Raw genomic sequence first — 14360 nt, 5'->3', positions numbered from 1 at the left:
CCTCTCAAGATGGCCGAGTTGGGTGGAGACGGCGTCTCCCGGGCTGAGCGCGGGCGGAGGCCGCATCCCGGCCTCCGCTGTCACATGAGCTCTTCGGTTTCGGTTTGTGTCCAGGCCGGGCCGGCCTCGGGAGGGATCCCTGCCGGCCGGCCTGGATTGTGGGCCCTTCGGTAGCCAGGATGTAGGGGGAGGGCCCGGCGGCCCCCCGCTCCACGTCCGGGGGCCCGGGTAGGGACCGTGGCAGCTCCGCCTGCCCCGCGGGGCTTCCCGTGTGCTGGGTTGGACAGCGCATTCAGCGCGGCCTCTTGGGCCTCAAGCTGTCCCCTGCCGAGGCGAGGTGCCTCTCCCCCAACTTCATACTCGAGAAAACTCGAAGCCCCGCTAAAACGACTGGTCCAAGGTCACACCAGCGAATCCTCCCTAGACTGGACCCAGCATCTCAGGTTCCAGTCCGCTTGTTTTCATTCAGACATACCTTGTATTTGTGGAATGCTCCCTGGTGGCTTAGACAGCGTCTTCCTGCAATGCGGGAGACCCGCGTTCGATCCCTGGGTGGGGACGATCCTCTGGAGAAGGGAATGGCAACCCACTCCAGTATTCTTGCCTGGGAAAACCCATGGACAGAGGAGTCTAGCAGGTTACAGTCCATAGGGTCACAAAGAGTCAGATACGACTGAGTGACTTCACTTTCTTTTAAAATGATCCTAAACGATGACCTAGCGGTCTTTGAATCTATTAGGTTGGTCAGAAACTTCCTTTGGGTTTTTCCCTAACATCTTACGGATGTTGGGCACGTTTTACCATCTTCAAAGGAGAGGATTCGGGTTAGGCACCGTGCTTGCTTTGGCAGCGGGTATACTGAAACAGGTTAGGCACGCAGTGGAGGGAAGGGGCGAAAGGTTTGCATATTCCAGCGGTCTCCTCCAGTAGCGACCTTCCTAAGGCAGGGCTGGACTCCTCTTGAGAGGGAAGCTAGCCTTCCACGAGGGTTTCCCCTGGATGCTTTGAGACCTTTTGTAGCCAGTGGCCCGCGGGTCTTGACAGTTCAGTATGGGTGTGGCCGGGTGCATGCAGGGACCAAGAGGATGAGGACCAGGTCGATTCTAGCTTAGTACCGAGGATGGGGCATTGTCTGGAAGTGTTGGGGGACAAGCTTCTTGTAATCTCAAAAAGCTGTGCTGTCTGCCTCATGGTCCTGTTCCCTGCCCCCTCCCCCCAGACTTAGATTTGTTTCAGATAATTTGTTTCTTTCAAAGACTTTCTTACTCGGGAGATGCTTCATTGTAGCATTGGTCTCTGCAGGAAGGTCAGCTAGGGGGAAAGAGAATTTTTCTTAGATCCACAGAGAACGTTCAAAGCCAATAAACCATCCAGGCATATTTTATGTTATATGAATATTAATGTTTAGGGTTTTCTTTTATGTTTGGGATTGTTTTCCCACATGGAAACCAACAGTGTTTGAAAAACTGTTTTTGAACTCATTTCCTTTTTTTTTTCTTTTGAAGTATATGATCTCAATAGAAAATTAAAGTAAATAGATAATTAAAATCACCTGGAATCCTTCGACCTAGATTTGATCACAGTCAGCTTTTTGGTGTCTGTCTTTGTGGTGGTTTTTCAGTGAACATACATTGTTTTATTAAAATACATTTTAATCTGTGTTGTTACTGTATTTTGAGTGGCTTGACCTTGGCTAATTCTTGATCATATTTTCATTGCACTGTTTGTGTTTTGAAATCAGTGATTTTTACATTAGATCTCAGTTTCTTTTTACGAAAAATAAACTGTAAGTTTTGTTCTTTGCTTCTAGGGTTCTCTTTAGTGGTTCACTTAACTCAACATCTTAGGATTGAACTTTGCTAAAATTATTGGAGAATAACCCTATTTCTGTCGAACGCTTTCTGGTGCAAATCACCTCTGTTTTCTTGATGGTACATTTTCTCCTTCAGGATCCAGGCATCCGAATCTTGGCTCCATAATGACTTGCACTTTTGAACGTTGACTAAGGAATGAGACTGTCTAAAATGGAAATCTTATCTCATTCATGTATTTATAAAAGTCCCATAAGTATTTCTAGTAATTCAATCAGTCTGTAACTTATTTTTCACTTACAGAAATCTGAGGGAAAATTACATGGTCCCATAAGTCTAATTAGCATCCTGCTGCACTAGCATAATTTAGACACAAGCGCAGGCCCGGGTCACTCAGTAGGAAGACTGTCTGTCTTCCAGGTGGTTTTTTGAGTTAGTGTTGCCATTTGCTCCTTTAAGCAAATATGAACATCCAGTAGTTACTACAGTGGAAAAGTAGGCTTCCAGTATAATATTGAGAACAAATCTGAGTGGTTTAAACTGAATAAAGACCACCACGTACATTGAAGTCATATCATTTATTCAATGAATTTATTTACTTTATCTTCCCCTCACATGCCCCCCTATTTTTATGGAAAGAATTTTCTAAACACATAATTGAATATAGAAGCATTTTTTATACTGAAGATCGGTCTGTTGTTTTTTTTTGACTGCTGCCTTTAGCTTTAAACTTTCTTGGTGAAGTACAGCACTCCTTGCAGTGTAGAATAAAGGTTGTGAATTTAGCAGTTTGTCTGGGGGGCTGCCCGTGCAGTTTGCAGCATCTTAGTTCCCCAGTCAGGGTTGAGCCCCATGCCCCCTGCAGTTGGGGCGCTGAGTCCTTACCACTGCACCACCAGGCAAGTTCCTATCAATTTCATTTTGATAGCGGAGAGTTGGTAGGAAAGGGAAGGTTAACTTATGGCTCCTCGATGTAAAAAGAGAAGTCTCCCTCCTATAATTCCTGGCCTGTGGAAAAGTGTTTTCTTCATAGCGTACTTTTGAAAATATGACCAGGTAGGTGATCATTACGTGATGGGCATTTTACGACGGCAGTGACATTTCTGTAGCGTTTTTTACCTGATGCATTTTTGCTTGAGTTCCTTCTCCAGGAGAGTGGAGGTGGAGGCGGGGGAAGGTGAGGATGCTCTGGGTGCAGCTGCTGGAGCTGGTGATTCCAGGGCTTGTCTGTGGCCAGGCTGGGAGCAGGTGCTTGGGGCTCCGGTTTTGCTGTGTTCCACTCAGGTGTCTTAGCCTTGGATGGGACTGAAAATGGTGGCTGCCTTTTACCTAAACTTGGAATTTTAGTTTTTCCTGGCAGTTGTAGTTGAGGCGGTTTTACCTCCGCTTCGTTAATGCAAAGCTGGCTAGCAACTGGAGTACGAAAGAAAGCTCGTGGTTTTTACAGGACTCGCCCTCCTAGAGGTGTAGTGGTGTAGAAAGATTTACGGGGAATATTTTTGTGGAGTTTTAAACATTATTTTTCCGAAGACTTGGTTTCCCTAAAAGATGAAGAAATAGATTGATGATTATAAGAAGTATTCCTTTCTGGCCTTTGCTTAGACCCCAGAATGGTTAATAAGATGATTAAGAAATGAACAGGAGGCATTTCCTGTGACACCGACCTGTCTTGGAGTGCTGGGCAGGAGTCCCTCAGCCTGGGGCCTCACTGTCCTGTGCGGGCCCTTGGGAGGTCACAGCGGTCTGCCGCGGGGTGAGTTTGGATGGGCAGTGCTTCATAGCGAGTGGAATTCGTGTACAGGAGAGGAAAAACAGTCACTTCTTTTTGAAAAGCTAAAAACAAATGGAAATTTCGTCTGCAGAGTATCTGGCTGGAAGCAGTGGGAGAGAGAGGTAGCCCAGCCCACTCCGTGCTGAGTGAGGAAACCGAAACCGCAGGCTTTTAAGACCCAGTTAGGAGCAGGATGCTTTGAGAAGGATTCTGAAACCTAAAAACAAATTTCTCTGTTCAGTCCCTCAGTATCCATTAAAAAGGGGTGTTTGTCTTTATTTCCCTCATGGAGGTTCTTTTCACTTAGTATGAGCCTTAAAAAGTGTTCAGTCTCTTACGCATGACTGACTTACTCGTTTTTCTAGAAGTGTCAAAATGAGCCCCAGACTTCCCTAAGGTACAAGGGGAACGTGGGGTTTAACCCTCCTTTCATATTCCCAATGGTGGTGAGTGAAGAGGCTCAGGGCTCTCCCCGAGAGCATCACAACCTCTGCAGGAGGACACAGTGTGGACCTGGGGATGACTGGAGAAGGTTCCAGGGATGTGAAAGGGGAAGAGCCGGAGTGGCCACGGGAGAAAAAGCGGGGAGGATATGTGTGGTCGCGATTGGCCGAAATCCTATGCGATTAGCAGCATGCTAGGGTTTTGAAAGGAAAAGAAGATGAAACGGAAAGAGAACCTGGAGCGTGCAACAAGTACTCTGGCCGAAGAAGCTGAGCGGCCTTGTTTGCTTGGCTGTGAGGAGGCTTGCCCCGAGGCTGGACAAAGTTGGGAGGGGACGGCGAGTGCGGGAGTGACCACGGGCAGGCCAGCCTGGCCTGGCCTGTTCACCAGACTGCGCACACGCACCCCCCGTCACCTGGGAGAGGTGGCGTGAGCCCTAGAGTAGGTGAACGTGGATCTGCTTGCATTTCATTCAGCGAGGCGTATTGCTCACCTAAGTCACAGTGTAATGATACATCATTTGTGGTTTGAAATACAGTCGTCTTTCAAAAGAAGTATACACAGCGTAGTGCTTAAAGACATTTTGAACATGTTGAGAAGTTTTGATAGACTCTCCGAAGTTAACCAGAGAGATGACCACAGGCCATGGTAATGTGTATCAGGGTGGCTGGCAACAGAGGAATTCGAGAGGCGGGCACACGCTGTGGGCTGGTATTTTGGTTCCATGCGTGTATTAACAGACAGCACAGTATCAATCTGTTGTGTATTCACCAGTAACTGTAGCATCATTAGGAAACTGGCTCAGACTTTACGGAAAGAGGTATATTGCCTGGAAAACACGCAGCCTGTGTGTGTCTATGTCTCTAATACTGCAGGGTGGATAGTCTCTGTTAGGAGTCAACTAGTAAGTATCTTTCTCTCCTCCAAACAATTTTTTTTAAATGTTTCTGCAGAAGGAAAATTACTGTTCTTTGGAATACGTAATAATTAATGAAGAGGCAGGAAAGTTTAAATTGTTTGGCTGCTTACAAAACAAGGTCCTGAGTTCTCCATAATGGGACTCAGACCCACTCAGGCTTCATGTGGTCCTTGTGTTTATGGGGAACAGGGTTAAAAAGCCTAATTCAAAATGTAGTCTTCAGCTGATTACTGACGACTTCCAGCAATTACTGTCATCAGAGGCAGTTTTGCAGAGCCGAGGAAGACACCTTGCACACCCTTGTCTGAGGGTGATGTCATGGGGCGTGCCTCCTGCTGCAGTGCAGTGTGATTCCAGGGTGGGCTGGGCGGGCCCTGCACAGCGTCCTGAGAAGGAGACACAGGCCAAGGCGGCAGTGACTCATCGCCTGGCCGCCTGCCCACCTCCTTTAACCCCGTTCGCAACGTGCGGGCAACGTGGTTAGATGCTGAGTCCAGTCAGCATGCTTGAGTTCATTTATATAGAGGATGATGTTTTGTCCGGGAGGAAGAAATTATTCAAAGTTATTACTGTATTTTTTAATTATGTCAGTAATTTCCTTTGGTAATTATTTTCTGTTTATTGTTGGAGTGTTATTTTAAGGACATCTATTTTAAGTAACTCATAGAAGAACATTACTGAAAGTTCCAAAAATTGAGGGAAAAAATACTTCATAGTCCCACCACCCTGACAGCTGCTTTAGTTTGGGAGTATTTCCTTATATTCTTTGTGCTCGCATTTTACAGACTGCAGTTACGTATTTGGTTGATTTCAGGCAGTATGATTTATCTGTTGGTATGTCCACATTTTAGTAGTTAGAAAACTTGATTGGTTTGGGTTTTTTGTTTTTTGTTTTTTTTGGGTAGTTGGTTGGTAATGTTTCAGAAACAGCTAGGAAGTCCCTGGCACACTAGAATGTTCTGCCGCTCACTTCTCTTCTCCTTCCTGAAGATATACCAAAAACAACATTTTGGAAGAGTTATTGTCTTCCTGATTAACATACCAATATTTTCTGTGCTTTTAGTGTGAATTTTGTATTTGTCTCATCTTAAAGCCAGAGATGCAAACAGCTTTTGCTCATAGTTGTCAGCATTTGTAGAAACCTTGCAGACCACCTGGTTCGGTGCCCAGCCCCTTTCTGGTGCTGCTTTTACACTTTACACATCCGAAGCTGAGGGGAGAAAAGTGACTTTCCCAAGATCAGTCAGTCAAGTCTGCTGCCTTTGCTATCACACCATGACTTGGAAGTAACGGCAGATCCCATGTACCTAGTTAGAGTAATCCTTCCGTATTTATTCTTCCTAATGTAGTTATCCCGCGTAGTATGTCATCGCAGAGATGATTTAACGAGCGGGTGTCTGCATTTAGTCAGTCAGTGCTGGGTCTAGAGGTTTGGATTACTTCCCCTTTTTATAATTTTTTATATTTTTTTCAACTTTGACTTTTAACTCTCTAGAAATTGTATTCACATTCATCTTGAGTTATCGTAGTTTTACATTCCAGTAAGCTTTTTAAAATTCCTGCTGCATTCATAGGTTGACCGCAGAGCAGGCTCTCAAAGTGCTGTACGGGCCGAGGGGAGGCCAGGCAAACGCCCCCTTGTGACCCTGGGGGCGTTTCTTGGCAGCAGTTTTCTTGATGGAGGGAGGAGGGCAAGCTGTTGACCTGTGAGGACCCCAGGTTTGGAATCGCTTCTGCATCGTCCCTTGTTCCTTTCTAGTCACATGTCTGAAGGCAGTTTACTTACGTACTTTGCTTGGAACCCACGGATAACAGTCGTCATGCCACCCCCGCAGGGTTGTCGTGAGGGTTAAGTGTGTGATACACGACGTAATGCCTGTCACATAGAGGGTGCTGAGTAGACAGCCTAGCAGAATCCCCTGGGGTGGGGAGGTGGGGGGTGGCCTGCGTGTCAGGAGCTCCCGGGATGGGGTGGGGGGAACCTGGCCTTGGTGCGCGGACACCGCTGGCACCGCCTGAGGCCAGGCCCGCTCCAGGCATCTGCGCAGTCAGCCCTTCAACTGCCCAGGCATGCCAGCGCACCCCGGTTTACAGACGAGGAGGCAGAGAGGCCGGGAAGTTAAGCACCTTGCCCGGGATCACGCTGCAAATAAGCGCCTGGACCCGTCGGCACTCAGGAAAAAATGGTGGAAGGGAAAATCAGGGCGAGCCACGTCACACGGGGTGTAAGTGCCAGGTTGGGGATGGGGTGAGGCTCATCAGGCTCTGAGCAGTTGATAAATTCAATTAAAAATTGAAATATTGACTTGAATTTAATAGAACGTCTATTATGATTTGCAGAGGATGTCGGTGACGAAGGAGAAGAAGAAAAAGAATTTATTTCCTATAACATCAACATAGACATTCACTACGGAGTTAAGTCCAATAGGTGAGTAGTATAAATATACCATTATTTTGGACTATAAAACTTGTGAGAATTAAATGTAAATCCTAATCAAGTCAGAGTTACCAAGAAACACTCGAAAGATTTCTGCTCTTAAATTCAGTTTCTTGTCTTCGATTTTATCTACTCAAATTAAGAGGATTTCCAAGTCAGTATTAAAGTATTTTAATTGCCATGTCAGGGCATTAGCCCTTGAGCCACAGTGTATTAATACTTAACATGTCTAATAATGCTCTGAGATTATATCTGAGTTTTCGTTATTATAAATAAGTAGTGCACATTCATAGGTACAGGTCTGATTCTTGATAGGATAAATCCCTAAAGGTAGCACTACTAGTTCAGATACAGTATTAGCGTCTTTAACACACGTTACCAGATTTCCCACCTTTTAAAAAGATTGTGCCAATTTTTATTCTAGTAGACTTAATTGAAATTCAGTTATGTAAATGTGTATTTTGCATTGGCTTTTTAAAACTTTTTAGTTTGAATAATTTCAAGCTTACCAGAGTTCCCTGGACAGCATACGGCACCTCCCAGATATCGGTTAGCCTTTCCCACGTCTGCATTGTCATTTTTCTCCAGAGCCATCTGAGAGTGAGTTATCGACAGGCTGCCCCTTTGTCCCTAAACATTCTGCAGCCATTTCCCAAGAACAGCCGCATCGTTGCTCATAGCCCCAGTACAGTTTTCAAATTGCCGAAGTTTTAGAACAGTTTACTCTAGGCACAGTGCGTGCTCGTATGTCCTCAAAACTGCCCCTTGCAGTATTTCTCCCACGATCCAGAATCCAGCTCCATGTCTTTGATGACACTGGTGTCTTTGCTGAGCACAGACCAGTAGTTTGATGGGGTGCCCTTGCCCTGGACCTGTCTGTTGCTTCTCCATGGTTACATTCAAGTTGTACGTTTTTGGCAGGAATACTGTTGTGACTGTGTTCCTTCTCAGCGTGTCACAGCAGGAGCTTCATTGACTTTTTAGAATAATAGGAAGTATTGTGTCTAAAGGCCACATACATAATGTGAGAACTGGAAAACTCAGATATTGCTTCCCTTGAAGCTGTTGGTTTCACCTTTGAGCACCTGTAACACAGGTGCTCACACCTGTGCTTACACCTGTAGCACAAGATAACAGCGGTGGGTGTGCAAAGGAATAAAGCATAACTCCTGTTCCCAAGAGGTTCACGGTCTTTGGGGAGGAAGAGTGGCAGATACACAACTAGCTATATTACTTGGCAGAATCTTAGAGGTGCAGAATACCGTGAAACCTGGGAGACTGCCTCTGCTTAGGAAAGGTCCCATAGAAGAAGTGATACTGGAGTTGGGTTTTGAAGGTTAACTTGGAACTTCAGCAGTTGAATAGATTTCTTAAGCGACTGCAGAAAAACACATGCTGTTAGAGAACGGGTCATGTGGTTCACAGGGTGTCTCAAGTCGGGTATGGGGTGCATGGCAGGAGAGGAGACCAGAGGAGTTGGTCTAGGCCTGGTGTAAGGGCCTGGAGTGTTCCCTCATCACTTTAACCTGCAGGTGACTTCTGTTGCGGTCAAGCTGACATGTGATTCAATATCATAAATGAATGGGACAGATTATAATGAGATCACATTTAAGTTCTTCACGGCTTGTAGCTTGCAGTTGCTAGGGAGGTTAGTTTTTGTGAGGACAAGATTATGAACTCAACCTCCATATGAGACAAGTTAACTTGGCCTGGTTTCATGGTCACGTGTTATAACCTTAACCTTGATTCCATTGTTGTCACACAGAGAATAAAGAAAACGAAGCAGCGTATTTCACTATTAGAAAAGCAACAATTTATTCTTAATATGATTTTAAAATTAAAACATTCAAATGGATTTTTAATTTGCGTGCCCCACAAAGAAGTCTGTCATCATTAAGACTGATGAGGATGAGACTATTTGTTCTAATGTTTTCTTTTCCTTTCTTTCAGCTTGGCGTTCATTAAACGAACTCCAGTGATTGATGCAGACAAGCCAGTGTCTTCCCAGCTCCGAGTCCTCACACTCAGTGAAGACTCGCCATATGAAACCTTGCACTCTTTCATCAGCAATGCAGTGGCTCCTTTCTTTAAGTCCTATATCAGGGAGTCTGGCAAGGCCGACAGGTAAAAACCAGTTTTCCTTCGTTAGTTTGAATGTCATGTTTTCCTTAATGTTCGTAACACGCCATGGAGAGAATGATGCAGTGTTCAGAAATTGGGAGGGTAAAGCCAGTAAACCTGGAGGATGTGAATCTGTTGCATTAACGTATAGCGTTGATATTTGACAGACCTGAAATAATGGAATCCCTTTGGAGACGATAGCACGCCAAAATTTGAGATGTGTTTTGTCTTTTAAGGGACGGTGATAAAATGGCTCCTTCGGTTGAGAAAAAGATTGCCGAGCTTGAAATGGGACTCCTGCACCTGCAGCAGAATATTGAAATTCCAGAGATCAGCCTGCCCATTCACCCGATTATTACAAACGTTGCAAAACAGTGTTACGAGCGTGGAGAAAAGCCGAAAGTTACAGACTTTGGAGATAAGGTCGAAGACCCGACCTTCCTCAATCAGTTACAATCTGGAGTTAACCGCTGGATCCGAGAAATCCAAAAGGTAAGAGCATGGTATTGAAAGTATCATGTAAAATGCTTTACTCTTTAATGTCTGTGAGAAAACCGGTACGAATTCTTGTCAAGGAGGTGAATTCTGTGATGCCCATTGGCTCTCCCTCCCGTTGGTCCTGGGAGTGCTCGGTGGAGGACTGCATGGAGCGGTCAGGGTACCGTGTGACATGGTTAAGTACTGCCCGTGAGACAGCCTTAATCTCAGCTGTCTCAGTCCTTTGGTTCCAAACTAAACCACCTTTTATACAAGGAAGGAAATCTACTTGAAATATTGGCCTTAAATTTTAATGCGCATATTCAGTTAATGATATTTTTCTACCTTTGCTTAAATGCTGAGTACTCTTGAATGTTACTTTGTATTTAAGGTGACCAAACTTGATCGAGATCCAGCCTCAGGAACTGCCTTACAGGAAATCAGTTTTTGGCTAAACTTGGAACGTGCGTTATACCGCATCCAGGAGAAACGAGAGAGCCCCGAAGTTCTCCTGACTCTGGACATCTTGAAACACGGCAAGCGATTCCATGCCACCGTCAGCTTTGACACTGACACAGGTAAAGACTAGAGCTTGGAGCCAAGAGGCGGATGCCAGTGAGCTCTCAGCCTGGGTTTGTGCTGAAAAGGAACAGATGCACCGTCTCTCCTGACTGCTTATGCCTTTGCATCTTACCTCGTCTTTCCCCAGCTCCAGGTGATGGAAATGATCTTCCCACCTACCTCCCTTTCCCTTTAGGGCTTTCGAGAACAGGAGCCAGGTTCTAGGCCTGAGTATAGGGAGCCCTCGGGGCCCCCCCTCCTGTTTCTTAGTTGCTTGGTTCCCTGAACAGACTGTGCTTCTTTCAGTGTAAAGTTAAGCGTGCCTTTGACGGTCCAGGCAGGAGCGTGGTTTACGTTAAGCAGAAGTTCTTTGCCCACAGGGCTGCGGAAGGAGGGCTGGTCAGTACTTTCTCTTCTGCTATTTACCTGCCCCTCCTTGCATTCTCCGCCCTCTTCCCTGTTCTGAACCATTGTCAAGATGAAAGTGGTCTCTGAATGGGTAGCAGGGAGGGTGACGTTGGATGAGCAAGTGCCGGGCGCGCAGATGTGGAGTGCCGGCCGTGGCCAGACCGTGCTCTTCACCAGAGACACATTAGAACCAGTTATCGGGACAGAAGTCGTCATGTTCTTTCCCTTCTCCTCCAGAAAGGTTGTGGTGCACGCATTTTAAATGTTAGAGGAAACCTTTTCAGTTCCTGTGACCACATTTTGTATACTCACTAAGATATGGACATTCACTAGTGCCGAAATGTGTACCTTGAATTTTTTTTAATGCCTCTGAAACCTTTCTTTCTTTCCTAATAGATTTCTTTTGTTAAAATCTTATGCCAGAGAAAGTTTAAAATAAAAGATCAAGACCCAGGTTTTTCTGTGATCCATGTCTATAATACACTCCCCCTAACTTGAGCCCTGTGTATAAAATCTAAATTTCAGTGTTCTTAATGCTGATAAAATTCAAGTTTTACAAAACTAACATAGTATTATTAGAATGCTTACATAGTCTAGAAAGCAGACAAAGATGACATGTCTGGACTGCCGCTCACAGCCTGTGGAGTACGCGTGAATACTGACTGACGAGTACGGTACAGTCGGTGTACAGTCGGTGTACAGTCAGTGTACAGCATACTGGCTGACACTCTTCAGAAGCAAAACTGAGAGCGCACCGGGATCACCTGTTAATAACATTGTTTTTTCAAACAGCACAATTTCTGTGTTTACTAAATCTTTTGCAGCATCAAAATCTTCCATTTTGAGGATGTATTCTAGTTTACCTGACTAGTATTGGGTTCGCCAAAAAGTTCATTTGGCTTTTTCCATAAGATCTTATGGAACAAACTTTTTGGCCAATATTTAAACCTAGAAGGAATACTGTTTTACTTTTTTTAAAAAAATTGAGGTGTAATTGACATATAACAGTGTATACTATAGTTGTCTGGCTTCATGTGAAAGCTATGAGACTGTGGACGCTTGATGTGAACACTGTGTAACGGTTTCTCTGTTAATCTAGGTCTGAAACAGGCTTTGGAAACGGTGAATGACTATAATCCTCTGATGAAAGACTTTCCTCTGAATGACCTGCTGTCTGCCACTGAGCTGGACAAAATACGGCAGGCACTTGTTGCAATTTTCACCCATTTGAGAAAGATCCGAAACACAAAATATCCCATTCAGAGGGCACTGCGCTTGGTGGAGGCGATTTCGAGAGACTTGAGTTCTCAGTTACTCAAAGTGCTGGGCACTAGAAAGCTGATGCATGTTGCCTACGAAGAATTTGAAAAAGTAAGTTGTAATATCTCAGGAAGCCAGCTTTAGGGCATTTCAATGAAAACGTGCTTTAATAATAAGCTTCCCCTCTTAAATTATATCCCAGGTTATGGTCGCGTGCTTTGAAGTTTTTCAGACTTGGGATGATGAATACGAGAAACTCCAGGTATTGCTGAGAGACATTGTCAAAAGGAAAAGGGAAGAAAACCTCAAGATGGTGTGGCGGATCAACCCTGCTCACAGAAAGCTTCAGGCTCGCCTTGACCAGATGAGAAAGTTCAGACGCCAGCACGAGCAGCTGAGAGCGGTCATCGTCAGGGTCCTGAGGCCACAGGTGTGGCTCACGGTCTGAAAATTCATGCCTGCATTGCTTGAATGACTCTCTCTCTTTTTTTTTACAGTCAGCTACCTGTGTCTCTTTCACACTGTGAAGTGCTTCTCTAGCTCCTTTTTCATCTGTCACTGTCATCTTGAAGATCTAGTGATTCTGAATCATAGTGTTTGAGTTCAAATCTTTAACATTCTCCATCCATTCATTCCCATCCCCAAACTGTATGGACCCTAGAGCCAAACCTCATGGGTTTACATCCTAATTCAGCTGTTGAACTAGCCGTGTGACTGGGCTCACTGTTTTACTCTTTTCCTCAGACTCCTTATCTGTAAAATGTGGATAATAATTGCGTTTGGCTCAGATTTATTGAAACAATTAAATGACTCCTTTTCTTTCTTCATGCTTTTTTTTTTCTCTTCTCAGTTCACCACTTTTCTGAGCACTGCTTTTCTCACTTTAAACAATCCAGTCCAGAAGTAGCGGGTGGATTGATACGTGTGTAGGTAGACGAATTGGTAAACGGATAGATACACGCGATAAAGCCAGTAGCCAATGTTAATTGGTTGGTGTTAACCATAGGCTCTCGGTGGGGTCTTCCGTGTGTGTGTTTAGGATTCTCTGAGAATTCTGCAGTGTTAGTTGGGATGGGCGGTCCGGTCTAGGAGCCTTGCTGTCTCGGTCGTTCTCTGAGGAGGAGCGCCTGCCGCCCAGGGTGGACCGGGGTGGAGCGGGTCCGTAGTGAGTGCTTGGTGCCTTCTCAGCTAGTCAGTCCCCATCCACGTGGACACGTGTGCGTGTGTTGGTTTTACGTGTTAACCCTTTACTGTGTCCGTGAGAGCCTTGAAGCTGGGACTCAGCCCTCCGTTCCCTGTCCTTCTCAGCTATCACTGTGTTAAAGCATCATTGTCTGCTTTCCATTTGTAAACCATGTGGTGTCTGCACTGCCTTTTTGTTCATAAAGTGTGTAATGAACTCGTGTGCAGGCGTGCATTCTCAGGATGGTCTTATTGGAGGATTGTTCACATTTAATGTAGTTATTGATAAGTTTGGATTCAGAGCTGCTGTTTGCTAGACTTAACAGCTATATTTCTTTGCATTTTCTTTTTTAGTGTTTCCTCTAGGGATTACTATAGGTCTCTAATTTATCACGATATACACAATACTGACTGAACCTCATAATCAATATAAATCTGTTTCCTCCTGCTTGTCATGTTTACAGAAGAGAAATAGCGCTATTCTTACAACGCATCTGTATCCAATATATTATTATTATGTGGTATTACTGTTACATATATTATAAACCCAGAACTACAGTGTTACAAGTTAAGCAGTCACATATATCTTAGAAAAATCAGCAGGTGAAAAGAAAAATAATGACATAATCTTTTCCATTTGTCCCTGATTTACATCTTCAGTTCTCTTCATTTCTTTCTGCGGACTAAGTTACTCTGCTGTCTTCTCTCTGTAGCCTGAAGAAATTCTTTGCCATTTCTTGTCCCATAGGTTTGCTGGCAGCACTCTCACATTTGAAGGATAGTTTCACTGGTTATAGAATTGTTGGTTGACAGCAAGTTGTAAATCTGTCCAGACTTTTCATTCTTGCAGGGCTCCCAAGGGCTCCTGTGTGTGTATAATTTACTACGTTGGCCCTTGTCAGACTGTCTTTTCCAGAACTCCCCCTTTATTTGTTTTCTGAATTGTAGGTGCTAGGTCTTCGTTGCTGC

The 14360-nt window shown here is 44.8% G+C and overlaps 1 protein-coding gene across 1 annotated transcript in view; it reads left to right on the top strand.

Annotated features, from left to right (window-relative positions):
• DYNC1H1 (dynein, cytoplasmic 1, heavy chain 1) overlaps positions 1-14360 on the top strand; it is a 62185-nt gene that overhangs the window by 703 nt on the left and 47122 nt on the right. The window contains exons 3-8 of the mRNA XM_010851418.1: positions 7286-7373; positions 9333-9506; positions 9740-9995; positions 10372-10558; positions 12049-12320; positions 12412-12639. Coding sequence (XP_010849720.1) covers positions 7286-7373; positions 9333-9506; positions 9740-9995; positions 10372-10558; positions 12049-12320; positions 12412-12639 — 1205 coding nt within the window. The remainder of the gene's footprint in view (positions 1-7285; positions 7374-9332; positions 9507-9739; positions 9996-10371; positions 10559-12048; positions 12321-12411; positions 12640-14360) is intronic.

This window comes from Bison bison, unplaced genomic scaffold (assembly GCF_000754665.1).
Source record: "Bison bison bison isolate TAMUID 2011002044 unplaced genomic scaffold, Bison_UMD1.0 scf7180017864302, whole genome shotgun sequence".
NCBI classification, from domain to species: Eukaryota; Metazoa; Chordata; class Mammalia; order Artiodactyla; family Bovidae; genus Bison; species Bison bison.
Note: the sequence above shows the minus strand (reverse complement) of the source record. Positions and strands in the feature narration are given on the sequence as shown.